Source organism: Drosophila montana, unplaced genomic scaffold, assembly GCF_035044405.1.
Source record: "Drosophila montana isolate Dmon_TW-CO22-7 unplaced genomic scaffold, ASM3504440v1 contig_3231_1, whole genome shotgun sequence".
NCBI classification, from domain to species: Eukaryota; Metazoa; Arthropoda; class Insecta; order Diptera; family Drosophilidae; genus Drosophila; species Drosophila montana.
In genome coordinates this window covers 185,924-201,697 of record NW_026998113.1, presented here as the reverse complement: position 1 = coordinate 201,697, position 15,774 = coordinate 185,924, and the positions used below count along the sequence as shown (strand labels likewise).

Genomic DNA, 15,774 nt, shown 5'->3' with positions numbered 1-15,774 from the left:
TGTATGTGTAAATTTTGCCCTAATAAGCAAATTAACCTTATCTTAGCTCATATTCTCTTGAACTCCATTTCCCTTCGTCTCTCTCTCTCTCTCTCTCTCTCTCTCTCCCTCTCTCTCTCTCTCTCTTATCTCTCTGTCACTTATTTTTCTCTTACTTTCATCTGTTCTCTCTAACCAGCTCTCTATCTTTTTCTTTCAGGGATCTGGATATATTAAAATTTGTTACCCTTCTACATAACGATGGCATATTAAATAATCTCAGGAGTAAATATTTCGGTAAGTACATGTTTACATATATATACATATATAAGAATTTATGTTAACGCAGTTCAGATCTGGGTTATTTGCTAGTATTTATATAAGAACATATGCCAGACCTGGGCACGGGCTATCCTCCAGTATATAATATTAAAAGAATGAGTGTGGTTTTCTCCTACAGTGGAAGTGTGGACTTATCTGGTATATCCCAGCTATATTTAGAAATTCTTTTTTAAATCTAATAATTTATTCTGCTGATCACAATAACTGCTTTATTCAAACTAATTCTTTAACTTGTCCGGGGCAAATGGACCAATGTTGGCCGCATATGCCATCAGAGCGGGTATTGTCGATTGCTCGTAGTTGCCGGAAAAGAAGTGCTCATGGGGACCCGATGCAAAGACGCCCACATCCTCGCCGCCATGAGTCTCAGTATTGAGAGGAACTGTGGCTTGAAACTGGAAGTCAGGATCCTTGGTGTTCGTATGCGTCAAGTCCTTGCGACCGTTCTCATCGTAGGTATTCACAAAACCCGGTCCATTGGCATAAGAGAGTATAGTGAAGGGCAGCGCATCTTCGGCCAGATTGGGAGCCAGCGAGAGTATATTCTGGCGACGATACTAGAAAGTAATCGGAACATTAGAAGAGAACTGAAAAGCGAGAGGATGAGAAGACACCTACTGGATAACCATTGATGGTCATTGTGTGCGAGTGATCCGAGGTGACAACAATGAGCGTGTCCTCCTCCGAGGTGAGACTGCGTGCCAGCTCAACAGCGCGGGCAAACTCTTCGGTGTCCTCGAGAGCCTTTTGTGCCTTCGTCGTGTGATGGGCCATGTCAATGCGGGCGCCCTCCACAAAGAGAAAGTAGCCCTGTTCGCTGCGACTCAGCACCTTGATGGCCGCCTCTGTCATCTCGGAGAGCGAGGGCTCGAGGTAGTCCATGTGCATGCGCGTGCGATCGCCATGGTAGGGGCAGTGGCTGACATCGAATAGACCCAGCAGGTAGTCAGTCTTGGTAAGGTCCAAATTGTTGAGACCTTCTCGCGACCAGACATAGTGCGCCTCAGCGCCTTTTTGCTGCTTATCCTGCTGCCAGTCCTTGATCAAATCGCGTCCGTCGTTACGTTTGCCCGCAAAGCTCTCCTCATCGCGCATGCTCTTATCGCGGAAGGAGGCACGTCCGCCGCCCAGCACCACACGCAAATCCCGACCCACCGGCCATTCCACCAGCTGGCGTGCAATATCCGTATTGAGCTCCGCGCTGCAGTTGCTCGAGGTGATCTTTTCATCGTGCTCCCAGCCACGATCGGCCACGTGTGCGTAAACACCGGCCGGAGATGCGTGCGTCACCCGAGCCGTTGTCACCAGACCCGCCCACTTGCCCGCCTCCTGTGCCCACTGTGCAATGCTCTCCGTGTGCGTGCTCTTGTCGGTGCCCGCCAGGCAATCGCCTCGCTTCACCTGGGCATTCACGCCGATGGTGCCATAGTTGCCCTTGACACCGCTCAAATATGCCGTCGCCGTGCTGGCCGAGTCCGGGGTGCGCTCGTCCACCGCATACGTCTTGGAGAGGCCCACATAGGGGAACTTCTCGAAGGAGACCTGCTTGTTGCTGTCACCCATGAAGGCACGTGTTGCCGCTATCGTGTGCACAGACATCCCATCGCCCAGGAACAGTATCACATTCTTGGCACGATTCTCGTTGAGTTTTTTATGATGCGACAACTTATCGGCCAGTATGGACTGGGCCTTATCGTGCCAGAAACGTGTGTTGAGCTCCTCGTCCAGTTCGACATAGTCACGTGAGACACTCATGCGTGGATGTTGTTCTGTGTGGGGATATAAAACAAAGTTCTCAGCGATAGGGACTATAAAATGGGTTATTAATATATTCGAAACACGTGAGGTACTCATGCGTGAATCTTGTTTTGTGCGGATTATAATACAATGTACTCAACGATAGGGCTAATCAGATTGGTTATTAACCTATTCTAATTCACAATTAATAAGTGTTATGTCTGATAATAACTACGATTTTCTAATGAACCAGATTAATCAATAATTTATAATTCTCGAAGTGTTATAAATTTAGTTTGTTCATAATAATCTTAAACAATGGTGTTTCCAATAGATAATTTAATTGGAGATAGTATAGATTATACACAAACTTCTCATCGTACAAGCTTTGCTCGTCAGAGTAAGATTTTCTCAATTTTGTAGCTGGATTATTATTAATGGCTTTCTTAAAGGACCAAATAATGAACTGCAAAAACAATTGTTCAGTATTCGATTATAATAAGTTTGACAATGCCAATCAATAGGCAAAAAAATTTCACACTTCTTTGAATTAATTGTTCACGACAACAATTGTTCAGCCTTTGATTTTAATTAGTTTGACTAAGCCAAACATTTTTCAAACTTCTTTGAATTTCTTGTTCACGATGAATATTCAGGGTTCTCACTGCGGTGTAGCTGATCCATTTTGTAAATTGTTTTAAAAGTGGAATATGTTGCATCAATTACACATTGCCAAATAAAAGAATTTATTTAAAAGTCCGAAAAATGTAGAGATTCTGTCGAAGATCTCCTATATATTGACGGATTGATATAAAACTATTTAAAAACCCGTTAAAGAAGTTAGCTTTTATTTTTGTTCATCATTTTTGATCATATTCTAGCTATTTTTTTTGCAGCTTCAAAAAAGTAGCTGAAGCCAATTTTATTAATAGCTAAAATAAGCTTTCTGACCGTTTGACCCTCTTAAGTTGTCAACTGTTTCCCCCTGACAACCTCTGATTATAGCCCAATTTGGCTGGGAAACAGCTGAATTAGCTACACTGTTGCTCAGCCAGAACGCAGTACTCTCTCCTCTCCTTCGATCTGATCGATTTACTCACCATTCTCTTGCTCATCGGATAAATCTGCCCAGGCCGGGCACGTCATCAGAGCGAGGGCCAGAATGCACCACACTGAGTAATTAGCTCTTTTCAAGCCTTTTGTCATTTTGTTAAACTTTTTTTTGGGGGTTTCTACTCGGTTTCGTGCCGTCCAACAGCTGGCGTTAGACTGTTGAGCCAGCGTATGGCAGACATGGTTATATAGCCTACGAGTGGGCCTTTGTCCATTATTCCGCCGAGTATATCATTTGTTATTGTGATTTGTTCAATCTAAAGTGCCAATCGCGCAGAATCGAGTGCTGATTTGACACCTGTACTAAAGAAGTGCCCATAAATAAATCAAGCTCAGGCGTCATAATCATCACTTCACAACAATAGCCCCAACCGTGGTTATAAAGCTGACGATCAGCCGCGTCGAGTACAGTAATTGCTGGACTATCGAGCCGACAACCTGAAAATGCAGACACTACGTTGCCTAATTGGTCTGTGGGTGGTGCTGCTTCTGGCGGCGTGCGTGCTGGGCGGCGCAGTGCCTGGTCAGGTGCCCGAGGATGACGACGAAGGCATGCATCCCCATCTGGAGGACTTTGCAAGGAGCGCACCTGAACCCCGCATCAAGGCAGAGAAAACGCACGAATATTGGCTCTCGGCCAGCAAGCAACACATTCTGGAGAAGCTGAGCTATGTGCGCAACACGCAGCGTGCGAAGAACATTATACTCTTCCTGGGCGACGGCATGGGACTGGCTACCTTGGCTGCGGCTCGCAGCTACATGGGTGGCGAGGAGCTGAAGCTCTCCTTTGAGGAGTTCCCCTACACGGGCCTCTCCAAGACCTACTGTGTGGACAAAATTGTGCCCGACTCGGCGTCCACGTCCACGTCGTATCTGTGCGGCGTTAAAGCCAATTATGGCACCATCGGCGTCAATGCACACATCAAGCGTGGCGACTGCTTGGCCATGGCCAACCAAACGAATCACGTCTTCTCTGTGGCCAAATGGGCAATGGATGCGGGCAAGGCCGCCGGATTGGTGACCACCACTCGTGTCACACATGCCTCGCCTTCGGGCGTTTATGCACACACCGCCGACCGTGAATGGGAGAACAATGCGGTGCTGGAGGAGGCTTGCGGTGGACAGGCGAAGGGTCTGGACGATATTGCGGTGCAGCTGATCCATGGCGAGGTGGGCAGCAAGCTGAAGGTGATGCTCGGCGGAGGCAGACGTAACTTTATAGATGCCCAGTTCTATGACAAGGGCCGTCGCACCGACGGACGCAATCTGGTCGAGGAATTCGAGGCCATGTCCGAACGCAACACCTATGTGAAGAACCGCAAGAAGCTGCTGAAGGTGAATGCCACCGAAACGGATCGCCTGTTGGGTCTGTTCACCAAGAGTCATTTGCACTATCATCTCGAGCAGCTGGCGGATCCGGAGAATACTGAGCCCACGCTGGAGGAGATGACAGAAAAGGCCATTGAAATGCTGGAGTCCGAGGAGAATGGCTACTTCCTGTTTGTGGAGGGCGGCAAAATTGATATCAGCCATCATGATACCATGGCGCGCATTGCGCTCGACGAGACCGCCGAGCTGTCCAAGGCTGTGGCGCGTGCGCGCAAAATGACCAGCGAGAAGGACACCCTGATTGTGGTTACATCAGATCATTCGCACACCTTCAACTTGGGCGGCTATCAGAAGCGTGGCAGCGACATCTTCGGCAAGGCCAAGTCCACGGGCACCGATGGCAAGTCCTATCTGGCCCTGAGCTATGCCAATGGCAAGAGTTTTGCGACCTATTACAATACGCAGACCCATGAGCGTGTTGATCCCATGACGCTGTTCGCTGAGGACCCAGACCCGGCCCAGCTGTTCCCGGCCACAGCTCCACTGGAATCAGAGACGCATGGCGGCGAGGATGTTGGCGTCTTTGCTTCCGGTCCTTGGGCTCATCTCTTCACCGGCGTGTACGAGCAGAACACCATTCCACATATGTTGGCCTATGCCGCGTGCGTAGGCGATGGACAGACAGCCTGTGATTGATTGACAGCTTGAATGACCCTTAATTTTAATTAAAAGTCGTGCTCCTTGGAGTCGATAGCAAACGATTCTCACGTACGCTTTATCATTAAGTGAATACTCAAAGATTGCTGTGGGTGTATTATGAACGTCATCACATTGGGCTTCAGATTTGATTGTATTTTTTCGGGATTTCGGCGCAGATTATATTCCCCTATCTTCAAATATAATTGTACTTAAATATGTATATTATATATGGATTTTGCGCAAAAACATATTACGAGCACTTACTATTAGAAGATAAACCCGTTCTCCAAGGCGAATATACTTCCATGACATGGCGTTAATCGGTTCTTGAAGCGTCCTCACTCTAAAAGTTGATTATATCATGGGACTTTTTATAATAAAAAGAAAAAGACAATTGCAGTAGAATTTTTTGACAGCATTGCTCTTTTGTTCAATTTAATAATTTCTTAAGAGTTTTCGGTTTGAAAAAGAAATAATAATTTAAATTGTAAATGATAATACGTAAAAATGGACATATTGACTTTTTTTGAATGAATCTAACAGGCAGTATGAGATCGTATGCCAAGTATATAACTATAAAAGGCTAAGATCAACTGTCGATCAATAGCCAAGTCTGCTTGTCTGTTTCTAGTTAGATCGGATCTGTTTCTATATCCTTCTTTCTGTTCCGTACAGTACATGTATCGGAAACGGCCAGATCGAATCGCTATATATATCATATATCAGTCATAGGAATGATCGGTCATATATTAAGTTCTTTCTTAAAAAACATTTTTGTTGTTCAAGATAATTTGACCAAGCTTGGCACTGGCGAGTTTTTCTATATTAGTTTTGGACTACTTTATCATTTAGCTTCATAGAAGGAACTGTTCAAAAAACTCTAAAACTCATTTTTGTATGGAAAACTTTTCTTATTTTCAAGATATATTCATCAAATTCTGTAATTTATTACACGATATAATTTAATATTCCCCCAATATTCTCTTCATATCTGTCGAATCGCGTCTATTCAGACTATATGACTATTCTTAAAGGAAGAATCGGTCGTTAATAAAGCACTTCTCTGCTTTATGCTTATAATAAGTAGTATTTAATTCAAACCTTTCTTATTTGGATTTTGTCTATATACACTTATATATAGAATATATATATCTTCTAGTTGGGCTGTCCTATATAGTGCACTTCTTCTTGTGCTTATCATTATATTCTATCGCAGCTGTATGTTATATACGCTTGATTCTCTGATTATAGTCAATCTGTACTATTAAATTGTCATGATCGTAAATTAAATTCTTAAGACTTGGTCTCAATTTGTTTTGAACAAACAACTTTCTAAATCTTATCACTTACTGTAAACTACACGGAAATCGGATTAAAATGATTAATTTCATAAATCAGTAATCGTCTTTATATATATACATATATATATCAAAATATATACTTATAATAGAACTTGGCTCTTTGTATATTCCACTTTCCAGAATATATCAAAACTAAACTCTTTAAAAAATCTTAAAAAATTCTCTCTCCTAAAACTTTTCTCTCCTAAATTTTTTTGCAATAACAGTAAATTTTAGAAATTATCAGTACTTTTATTATTATAATAAGTGTGTTCAGGTGTTAGTTAGTGTCTATAGAATAACGGCGTATCGTTGATCGACCGTGGGCGGCTGGATTAGGGAGGCATACTTATCCCTCAGATCGACCAATGCTCGCTGAAAGCTGTCCATGCTGTTTTCCAGCTGGTTGGCGTTGGCCTGCTCGGAGCTGGCAGCGCTGATGACGGGCGGCTCACCCAGCAGCAGGACACGGCGCCAATCGTTGGCCTCAGAGTTGCCACGCATCGAATCCTTGCGCTCCGAATTCGTCGCTGCAAACATGGTCTCGTCCAGACCGTCGGGCTGATCGTCGGGCGTGGGCGCTGTGGGCCCTGGCCGCGGATTTGGTGGCGTTATCCCGGTCGTTGAGGCGGCAGTGGGCACGGCCGCCTGTTGTGCGAGTTGCTCTTGGAAATTATGCGGTAAAATCTCATTGAGATCATTTTTGGGATTCTCGATGCGCACCAATTGGCCATCAGGAGTAATGCGGAAGAGCTGGGCGCGTCCATTGACGCCGGATGGTATGATTATAAGATTGCCAATAGCGGAGGATATGCCCTGACCAAAAGCTCCGCCTCCTCCTCCTCCCCCTCCTCCCCCACCTGGTCCGAATCCTGGTCGAAAACCTGTTCCAAATCCTGGTCCAAACCCTGGTCCAAATCCAGGTCCAAATCCTGGTCCGATTCCTGATCCTATTCCTGGTCGTGGTCCGTAATCACTATATGGACAGGGAAAGCAGTAGCCCGGTGGTCCCGGCGGCCCAGGCAAGCCCCTAGGACCAATTATAGGTTGAATGTTGGTACCGAATGGTGGCATAGGCGGATAGCCCCAAAGGCCACCACCACCACCAATGACACCACCACCACCACCACCGCCAACTCCACCACCAGCTCCACCACCACTTCCAAAGCCAGCACCAGGAGGGCCTGGCGGTCCTGGTGGTCCTCGAGGACCCGGCTCACAATTACAGTTCAACAACGAGGCGCTGGTCGTGGAGCAAATACCTTTAAGATTTGAAAAGACTTCACTTGAAGGATTATTAAACAAAGCGTCCTGGTAACCTACCCAGCAGCAGAGCAGCCAGAAGGCTATGCGATGACATGATCTCTTAGTGTGGTCTATTCCAACAGCATCTACAGACTGACTTGAGCCAAGATCGGATCATTGGTATTTATACCGAGAGCTGGGCTCTAAAGAATTTTCAGAGCTATTCTTAATGATATTCGATGCGAGTGGAAATTGGTTTCCAAACATTTTCATGTGCATATAAATGAGTGAAATGTGTGGAGAGACCCAAAACGTATTATCCAGGTGGGCTGCTGGCCCATAACTGTTCTCGCATAAGATAATCGTTAAACATACTTAAAAGAAATAGTCAGTCAGGCAGAGAGAGGGAAACTGATACACAGTGGGTTGTGCCATCGCCAGCATCTTGACATCTATGGTTGTTTATGTCGGGAAACATGCTCATGCTGTGGCTTAAATTGGGTCGCTTCTATTCTTGGGCCATGTCAATCGTTTCGTGTCAATCAGCCCATTAAATTTGTTGCTGACTTGATGTTTATTACAGTACGGGCATGAGGGAAAAAATAAAATAAGTAAATAATAATACCCTAGTGAAGAGATCTTGATTTTAGAGCCTGGTGGGTTTGATTGTGAATGAAATTGATTGAACAGACACTTTTCCACACTCGCCCAAAAACAAGTGGTTTTCAGGTTTCCGAATGCCGTTATTTAATACACATAAATATGTATTTCTTAAGTAGAGGTAAAGCCAACCAGAATATCCAAACGCACTTTTCATTAGCATAAATTAATGCAAACATGTTCGCGCCCCGAATTTAATGAGTCGCCTATTCAAATGTTCTGCCACATATATATATGTATGTATGTGCTTTATCAGTTACAAGCATACCGTATGCCAAGCACAACATAGTCTATCTTGAGTGGCAGCTCTCTAAATAAACCCCATTGAGCTGCGGCACGGTGCTGTGTTTGAGTACATTTATAAGTACTGCAGAAATTCCAAAAGACAAAAGATTGTAGGTTTAAGTACGGAAGCAACCGTCGTAGCCGTTGGTATGGATTTTTCCTAAGGATGATAGACTGCTTTCAAGCTAATCAATTGGCCGACTTGCAATATCACTAGTCTGGATGATTGCGCAATTCACTTACGCATTGTTACCCTTTGATAAATACGAACACGTTTCAATTAGCCAATAAAACTCTTCGTATACCCAGTCGAAATAGAAAACATGAAATAATCATGTTTCGATAAGAGATCTTAAGAGGTTAGTTCGATTAAATCGTTCCCTGACTCTAATGACTTTATAGACATCATTTTTTATATGTTGATTTTATTTATTTAATATTATCGACTATTGCTAATCAGCACATTTCTGCAATGTATATAAACTTAATTGGCGCAAAATATTTGAAGTCACATTTGCAATTGCATAGATTTTTGATAAGTTTCTAGGCATATTTGATATTACAATATATATATATATGTATATATGCTGCACACACGCATAAACACATACAGAACACACATATGCATACAAATACATAGTATATGTGCCATATATTTATATATACATAGATCAGATCAGGGGCGACGCTTCGGCTGTTATGTTATCATTGGTGTGAGCTCTTTGACTTGGTTAATTCATTCATTTTTAATCCACACCAATATGAGAAAATTGTAAGAGCATTGATAAAGAGCAAAATGAATATATATAAACACAAGTGGGTGAACTAAAGGACTACAAAATAAATACATTTGTAAATGGTTTCAAATGGTTTGAACTCTACAGCCGCACGAATTTAGTCTATTTTCACATTGGAATAGATTTTACGCACGAAGAGATTCGTGCCCACATAGCCAACGGTGCCGCAGATGATGCCCAAAGCGCCGCTGAAGAGTGCCATGTAGCCAAAATAGAAAGCTGTTTGGAATAGTCCAAACATTCTGCAAAAACAAAGTGATATGGTTTAAAGATGTTAACAATGGTGATGCTTAAGGTCACGTACTTGGTCTTAAAAAAGAAGTAGTAAAAGGAATAGGCATATACGTAAATGGACGTGGAGCCAGCTGCCATAAAGCTCGTCCATTGCCACCGATAGTCTTCGGCATTCAGCAGGAAATATGTGCACACAATTGTAACACAAACGGTGACTACAGTCAAAATGGAAAACACGAGCAACATGAAGCCATAGACATAATAGATTTTGTACGCCCAGAACGAGGTGAAGATAAAGTACCTGTATATCAAAAGAGAGAGCAGATAGTATTAAGAGATAAGCTCCAGCAATAAACAATAACATTGAATCACATACATTTCAATAAAAATGGAACCAAATGGTAGCACACCGCCCAGCAGCACAATAATCAACGGTTCCATATACCATTTCTTTTCGGGAATGGGCCTGGGTACAGCGTTTACGCGACAAGGGAAATCCGGCTGACCATCCAAATTACGTCCCACCACGGTGCCAACGAGAGTCAGTGGCAAGATGACAAACAGGCAAATGCAGGTAACTGCAACCATTGTGCCAAAGGGTATGGCGCGTGATGCATGATAACCAATGGCAATAAAGTTAATAAAGAACGCAGTTCCACAAACGGCGACAGGCACCGTAAACGCGGAAGCGAGCATCTGACGTATCCACAAGCGACCGCCTAGTCGAGCATAAAGTGAGCCACCAAAATAGCCATTAATGGGCGATGTAGCTGCATATACAAATATGGCCGTAGATAGCATTGAGCCACGTCTATGAAGCAAGAGTTTTGTAAACTATTTTCAATGTTAGTTCAGCTGTTCACTCACTCTGTATACAGTTCACCGACAATCGCAAACATGATGACACAAAAGACCACTGAGATGAGCTGATAGCCGGCACCGATGAGCGCGGAGAAGAGAAGTGAATTTGGTGGTGTGCGAAAAACATCGCCATGCACCTGTTTCCAGCCGTATTCATCGCCCAAGTCGCGTTCCATGTCATCCACCTCCTCATCCTTGCTGTAGCGTGCATAATCCTTGCGCAGCGTACGCATCAATATCATAGAAACCAGACCCACCAAGAAAATTACCATCATGAAGCTATTAAAGATGCTGAACCAATGTATCTGAGTGCAAATAAATTATAAAAATTAGCTATGTTAATTAGAAGTATGAGCTGGCATAGATACCCTGTGCTGGAAAAAATTTGGATCCAGATACTTGTCAAAGCGATTCTTAAACTCGATCTTTGTGGGCTTCCAATTGACCTCGTAGGAGAACTTGATTTTGGCATCCGTTTTCAGTTCCTCGCGCATTTCCGTTGTTAGCGTTATGTCCACAATCTGCTGGCCATTATAGCCAATATCGAATTTCTTGTGCGTGTGTATGTAATACTTGCCATCGTTTTCATCCCGCTCACCGACCTTGCCCCATATGGGCAGACCATCGATGTACATCTGATACCAGTACTCGTTCATCACAGCATATTTAAACGCCTTCACATTCTCCTCGGTTAGCTTAACCATACAAATAACCGTGCGCGGGACATCCGTCTTGAACTCCATCTCGTAGCCACTGAACTCTAGCTCAACGCCCTGGAGTGCCTCGCTGAGTGTTTCATGGTAATGCGATATGCTCGATTTGGTACCACTGCAGAACGGCAGCGAAAAGTAGGCATAAGTTTCCTGCCGGTTATGATACGGACCAACCGTATTCATCCATAACACCACCTCATCTCGATCATTATACTGCAAGTGTTGTTTTATGTTTAGTGAAGATCTTATACGAAGTGTCACCTACACTACAGATGCATGCATACAGACACATATACAAATATACCTTATGATTGTGCTCATCGGCTGACACCGACACGTAGCAGCTACTGAAGAGCAGACATAAACAAATTAGAAGGACCGGTGACGTGCCCATGGCTGAACTTGTTTTTGTGGTCGTTCTATTCCTTAATCTGCTGCTGGCCACTTGCAGTTTCTTTCCAGCGTAGATTTCGTTAAACAAAACGGAAGAATTAAAATGAAATATTTGTGATAGCCTCGATTAGAGTAGTGTTGGCTAGTGTTTAGGATTCTGATTGCTCTATCGATACCCGCATCGCTAAACGATTTATTCTAAAACTCCAATACGATATGACCATGACAATATCATCAAGGGCTATATTAAGAGACCTACATCAAGAATTACTTTAGCATTGTCATCAGTATTGTTAAAATAATGAAAAATGAACACAGGTTTTCAAAAAAATCGTGCTGTTCGATAGTGATATCGATACACTTTCATTCTGAACTAGTGCTATCGAAGTTCATTTAGAACCACAATTTAACAGAAAACTCCGCAACTTAGGGAAATGCGGTCACATTGCTCGGTTTAATAATACAAACGCCTTTTTAATTAATTTATTTAATTCATTTAACTGAATTTAATACGTTTACACCACATCTGTGCAATAATGAACAATATGGAACCGGGGGTTGAAATGTTCTCTCCGGAGACTGTTCTGAAGTCGGAAACGGACACCAACGCAGCGGGGACGACAGGCAATGCCAGCAGCAACAAGGTGCTGAGCGCCAAAGAGGATGAGCTAATATCAATGGAAACACTGCGTGAATCACCGGTGCAGTGGCCAGAACGCTTTCCTGGAATGGATGATTTTCTGACCATGAGCCAAACACCGATACACACACCAAGCGCCGAATGCACACAAAACTTTACCAGTGCGGACATGGCAAGGATGAACCGTAAGAGGAATTGGGAATTTTCCAGCATCCTACGGGCCTTAACAATTTTTGAACTTTTCCAGAGCTGGCCAGCCTAACACCAGAGCAATTGATAGATAAGATTAAGTCCATGCATGATGAAATCTATCAACTAGGCCTGCGAGAGTCCAAGGAAATGACACGCGGTAAACTGTTGGGCATATTTGATCGAATGGCCAAAGGAAAGAACTAAGACATTCACTTTGAATTCTGTTGCCGTATTATATATAGTTAATTTTACTTTATTATACATAGACATGTGATTACATGTAGCCTAAATTTAATGTATATTATGAATTTTTTTTGTAATAAAAAGAGCGATCGTTGATTAATTTAGTTTAATCATTTAAATGTACAAGTGAAACGCTAAAACACGATTAAAACTCTTTTTAGAGCGGTCGACGATAATCCAAGCTTTGGATTGAGCTCATTATCGATGCCGTATTTTCTTATTAATGTGTCCGCTTTTCTTTGCCGTCGCACTGGAGCTAGATGATAATTTGCTTTTTGTGTTGGTGGTGGGCGTGCTGGGTAGGTCCTTGTTGCTGCTGCTTGAGCCGACAACGCTTCCCGACTCGTTTCGATGGGACGGCGAATCTGCAAAGTTCCATTAAGACATTAATTAAAGTCGTTGGATCAAATTACATGCTAAACCTGTTAGTTCACTTCTTAAGTTAACTTATAGTTATAAAGGCTTCTTCAATTTTCTTGATATTTAATTAAAGCACCGACACATATCACAGCACACGATCAAACTTCTTCTTCATCATCTTCAGCACGCTTCAATCCGTCACACTGATATCGCCCACCTCGTCTTGCCACGCCTTACCCTTTTCATCCTGAGATTTAATTGATGTAGCCCCATCGTGAGCAGTTGTTGTGTTCTGGTTAATTGAGATCTGATTGTCGCTGGAGTCTTCATTCGTTATGGAATCCGATTCGCTGGCGCGCTCAGCTGTATTAATTGAAAATGTTTAGTAGAGTTTGCACTCCAATTGCTGATGGCTACTCACGATTGCATATGGCCATTGAGGTAATGCTGGATTTGGAGAACAGGCGCTCAGCATCTTTGAATTTGCGATTGCGTTTGTCCGCCTTCGAGTTGGTTGCCTTGTTGGAGGTGAGGTAGCGCTCCCAGCCGCGTATGATGTTGCCACAGAGCTGCGTGTCCTCCAGGTAGGATCCCTCGAAGGCGTAAATCTGTCGTTCTAGGTTGGCCAGTTGTTCCTGTTGATTGTGTTGCATATGGTGTAATGTTGTATTTGTTGCAATGATTGTTTGTTTATTTGTTTGTTACCGAAGTTTCTGCCTTCTTCTTGATTAGGTCCGCCAATTCTCCGCGCGTGTCCATGGTGCCGCCCTTTGCATTGGAATTCGTTTTGGCCGACTTCTTTGGCTTGTTGCTATTGTTGTTCGTTTCACTAGCATTCTTACTCGTTGGTGAACTCATTTTTTATTGTTTAGATGCGTTTTGTTATTTATTTTTGGCGATTTGTGAGTATAGCTAGTTGTGTATATCGATTCTGAAGCCACAAAGACTTATCGTTCAATATGGCGGCTTGTCGATTTCATAGAGCTGCAATGCTACAATTATCGATGCTGGTCATGACTTGCACATATGTAAACTAGATGGCGCTAGTAGCATAAACGTGACCGTTAATTTTGAACGACGCTGAACACAATTGCGAAGTCAACTATTATCATTTCAACGAGCCCTTCTTTGGGGATTAAATAAATATGCGTGTGTAAATAAATTGTAATTTTAAGTGGTGGCCAAGTTTCTTTCAACTTTTTGTTCGTCAAGCAATTTCATTACAAAGCTTCTCTTAACATTCATAGGAGATTCGAGTGCGTCTGCCATTGACCTCTTGCGTCGATTGTTTTATATGCGTGTATATCTAACAATAGCCACGGCAGCAAGCGCCATTTCCGACATCATCATCATCATCATCATCATCATCATCCACAGCCGCAACAGATCATCACTGTGGCTTCCATAGTTTATTGACCCAAGTTCTTTCTAAGCTGTTGCCCGAAAAGTTTGTTGAACTCCCGAAAAAAAAGTGAAGCGTTATTTCCATCAGCTGCTCCCGCCGCCACCGCTCCCATTCAGCTACTGGTGCTGCGTAAGCTTGTGCTCCCTTTCGCTGCTTGGTGCGACTCTCTTTTACTTTTTAACAATTCGTTGCTCACACAGCTACGCACAAACACGCACACACACATGCACACACGCACAACTTTTGTGTGCTAGGTGCTGTGGCTATTTTTCACTTTTAACAGCCGACGCTCGTCATACGCGACGTATGCTTGATTTTATTTTGCTGCGCTTTTCTTACTTTTCATATGCCCATCTATGGCCCAGACGAAAAATTAATCCAGCGCAAGTAGAAAACAATATCGCAGCGACAACATTAGAAAATGAAATCACAACGAAAAACGAAACGGCAACGACCGTTGCATTGCTTTGCAGGCTGGCAGCCGGTAAGCAAAGTCTGCTTCCACGTCTGACTGGCTAACTGACTGACTGGCTGGCTGGCTGATTGACTAACTAATTGACTGACTGACTGACTGACTGACTGACTGACTGACTGGCTGCTTTGTATGTGTGTCAAAGATTGGCGCGCAAAAACTTTCATTTTATTAAAACAAACACACAAGGCGCGGCTTGGGCGACTTGGAAAAACTTATTTTCATTTGGTTTTTTGTAAGCAAACATCTGCCTGCCACCAGCCCCGCCCGCCTTGGCCAACTGTTGCTCCACCTTCTGCCCCACCGTTGCAACGGCTGGTGCTGCTGCTGCTGCTGCTTCTTCTTCTTCTTCTTGCTCGCCTGGCCAATTGACTGCAGTTTACAATAATTTTTATGATGAATTGCATGGCCGCGTGTGAAATCTGCTGCGGCGACTGAGGAAAAGTGGAAAACTGCCAGAAAAGTGGAACACAGCTAAAGAAGCGACGACTGCGTAGCCAACAACAACACAAACACTCTCGACTAATTAGCTGCGTTTTAGAAATTCAGCGGCAATGAAAACAAAATCGAGTTCAATGCTTGCAACGATGACGCTGCCGCTGCCACTGCCTCTGCCACTGCCACTGCCACGGCTGCTGGCGCTACTGTGTTGCACTCGTTGTTGTTGCTGTTGCTGCGGCTGCTGCTGCTGTGGCAACTTGTTGTTCGCGCTGCTACGTTTTCGTCGGTTTCCAA

General features: G+C 43.7%; 6 protein-coding genes across 6 annotated transcripts; 2 read left to right on the top strand and 4 right to left on the bottom strand.

The window, feature by feature from the left end:
* Window positions 1–423: 423 nt before the first annotated feature.
* Window positions 424–3,600, bottom strand: Alp10 (Alkaline phosphatase 10). The gene is made up of 4 exons (XM_064690088.1): window positions 3,596–3,600; window positions 3,159–3,288; window positions 940–2,090; window positions 424–878 (listed from the first exon to the last, which is right to left on the bottom strand). Exons 2-4 carry the CDS (start codon window positions 3,262–3,264, stop codon window positions 540–542), a joined length of 1,596 nt encoding a protein of 531 aa, XP_064546158.1. The 5' UTR covers window positions 3,265–3,288; window positions 3,596–3,600; the 3' UTR covers window positions 424–539.
* Alp9 (Alkaline phosphatase 9) lies at window positions 3,579–5,261 on the top strand. The gene has a single exon (XM_064690089.1). The coding sequence runs from the start codon at window positions 3,616–3,618 to the stop codon at window positions 5,194–5,196; it is 1,581 nt and encodes a 526-aa protein (XP_064546159.1). The 5' UTR covers window positions 3,579–3,615; the 3' UTR covers window positions 5,197–5,261.
* A 1,569-nt stretch (window positions 5,262–6,830) lies between these two features.
* On the bottom strand, window positions 6,831–8,976 carry LOC135433821 (collagen alpha-1(I) chain). The gene is made up of 2 exons (XM_064690072.1): window positions 8,973–8,976; window positions 6,831–7,885 (listed from the first exon to the last, which is right to left on the bottom strand). Exons 1-2 carry the CDS (start codon window positions 8,974–8,976, stop codon window positions 6,831–6,833), a joined length of 1,059 nt encoding a protein of 352 aa, XP_064546142.1.
* A 538-nt stretch (window positions 8,977–9,514) lies between these two features.
* TM9SF3 (transmembrane 9 superfamily protein member 3) lies at window positions 9,515–11,883 on the bottom strand. Its single transcript, XM_064690076.1, has 6 exons — window positions 11,639–11,883; window positions 10,990–11,547; window positions 10,628–10,926; window positions 10,137–10,571; window positions 9,831–10,061; window positions 9,515–9,768 (listed from the first exon to the last, which is right to left on the bottom strand). Exons 1-6 carry the CDS (start codon window positions 11,726–11,728, stop codon window positions 9,624–9,626), a joined length of 1,758 nt encoding a protein of 585 aa, XP_064546146.1. The 5' UTR covers window positions 11,729–11,883; the 3' UTR covers window positions 9,515–9,623.
* Window positions 11,884–12,129: 246 nt separating this feature from the next.
* LOC135433832 (protein lin-52 homolog) lies at window positions 12,130–12,906 on the top strand. The gene is made up of 2 exons (XM_064690084.1): window positions 12,130–12,552; window positions 12,615–12,906. Exons 1-2 carry the CDS (start codon window positions 12,264–12,266, stop codon window positions 12,761–12,763), a joined length of 438 nt encoding a protein of 145 aa, XP_064546154.1. The 5' UTR covers window positions 12,130–12,263; the 3' UTR covers window positions 12,764–12,906.
* Window positions 12,894–14,092, bottom strand: Eaf6 (chromatin modification-related protein EAF6/MEAF6). Its single transcript, XM_064690083.1, has 4 exons — window positions 13,868–14,092; window positions 13,584–13,797; window positions 13,400–13,525; window positions 12,894–13,167 (listed from the first exon to the last, which is right to left on the bottom strand). Exons 1-4 carry the CDS (start codon window positions 14,018–14,020, stop codon window positions 13,001–13,003), a joined length of 660 nt encoding a protein of 219 aa, XP_064546153.1. The 5' UTR covers window positions 14,021–14,092; the 3' UTR covers window positions 12,894–13,000.
* Window positions 14,093–15,774: the final 1,682 nt, after the last annotated feature.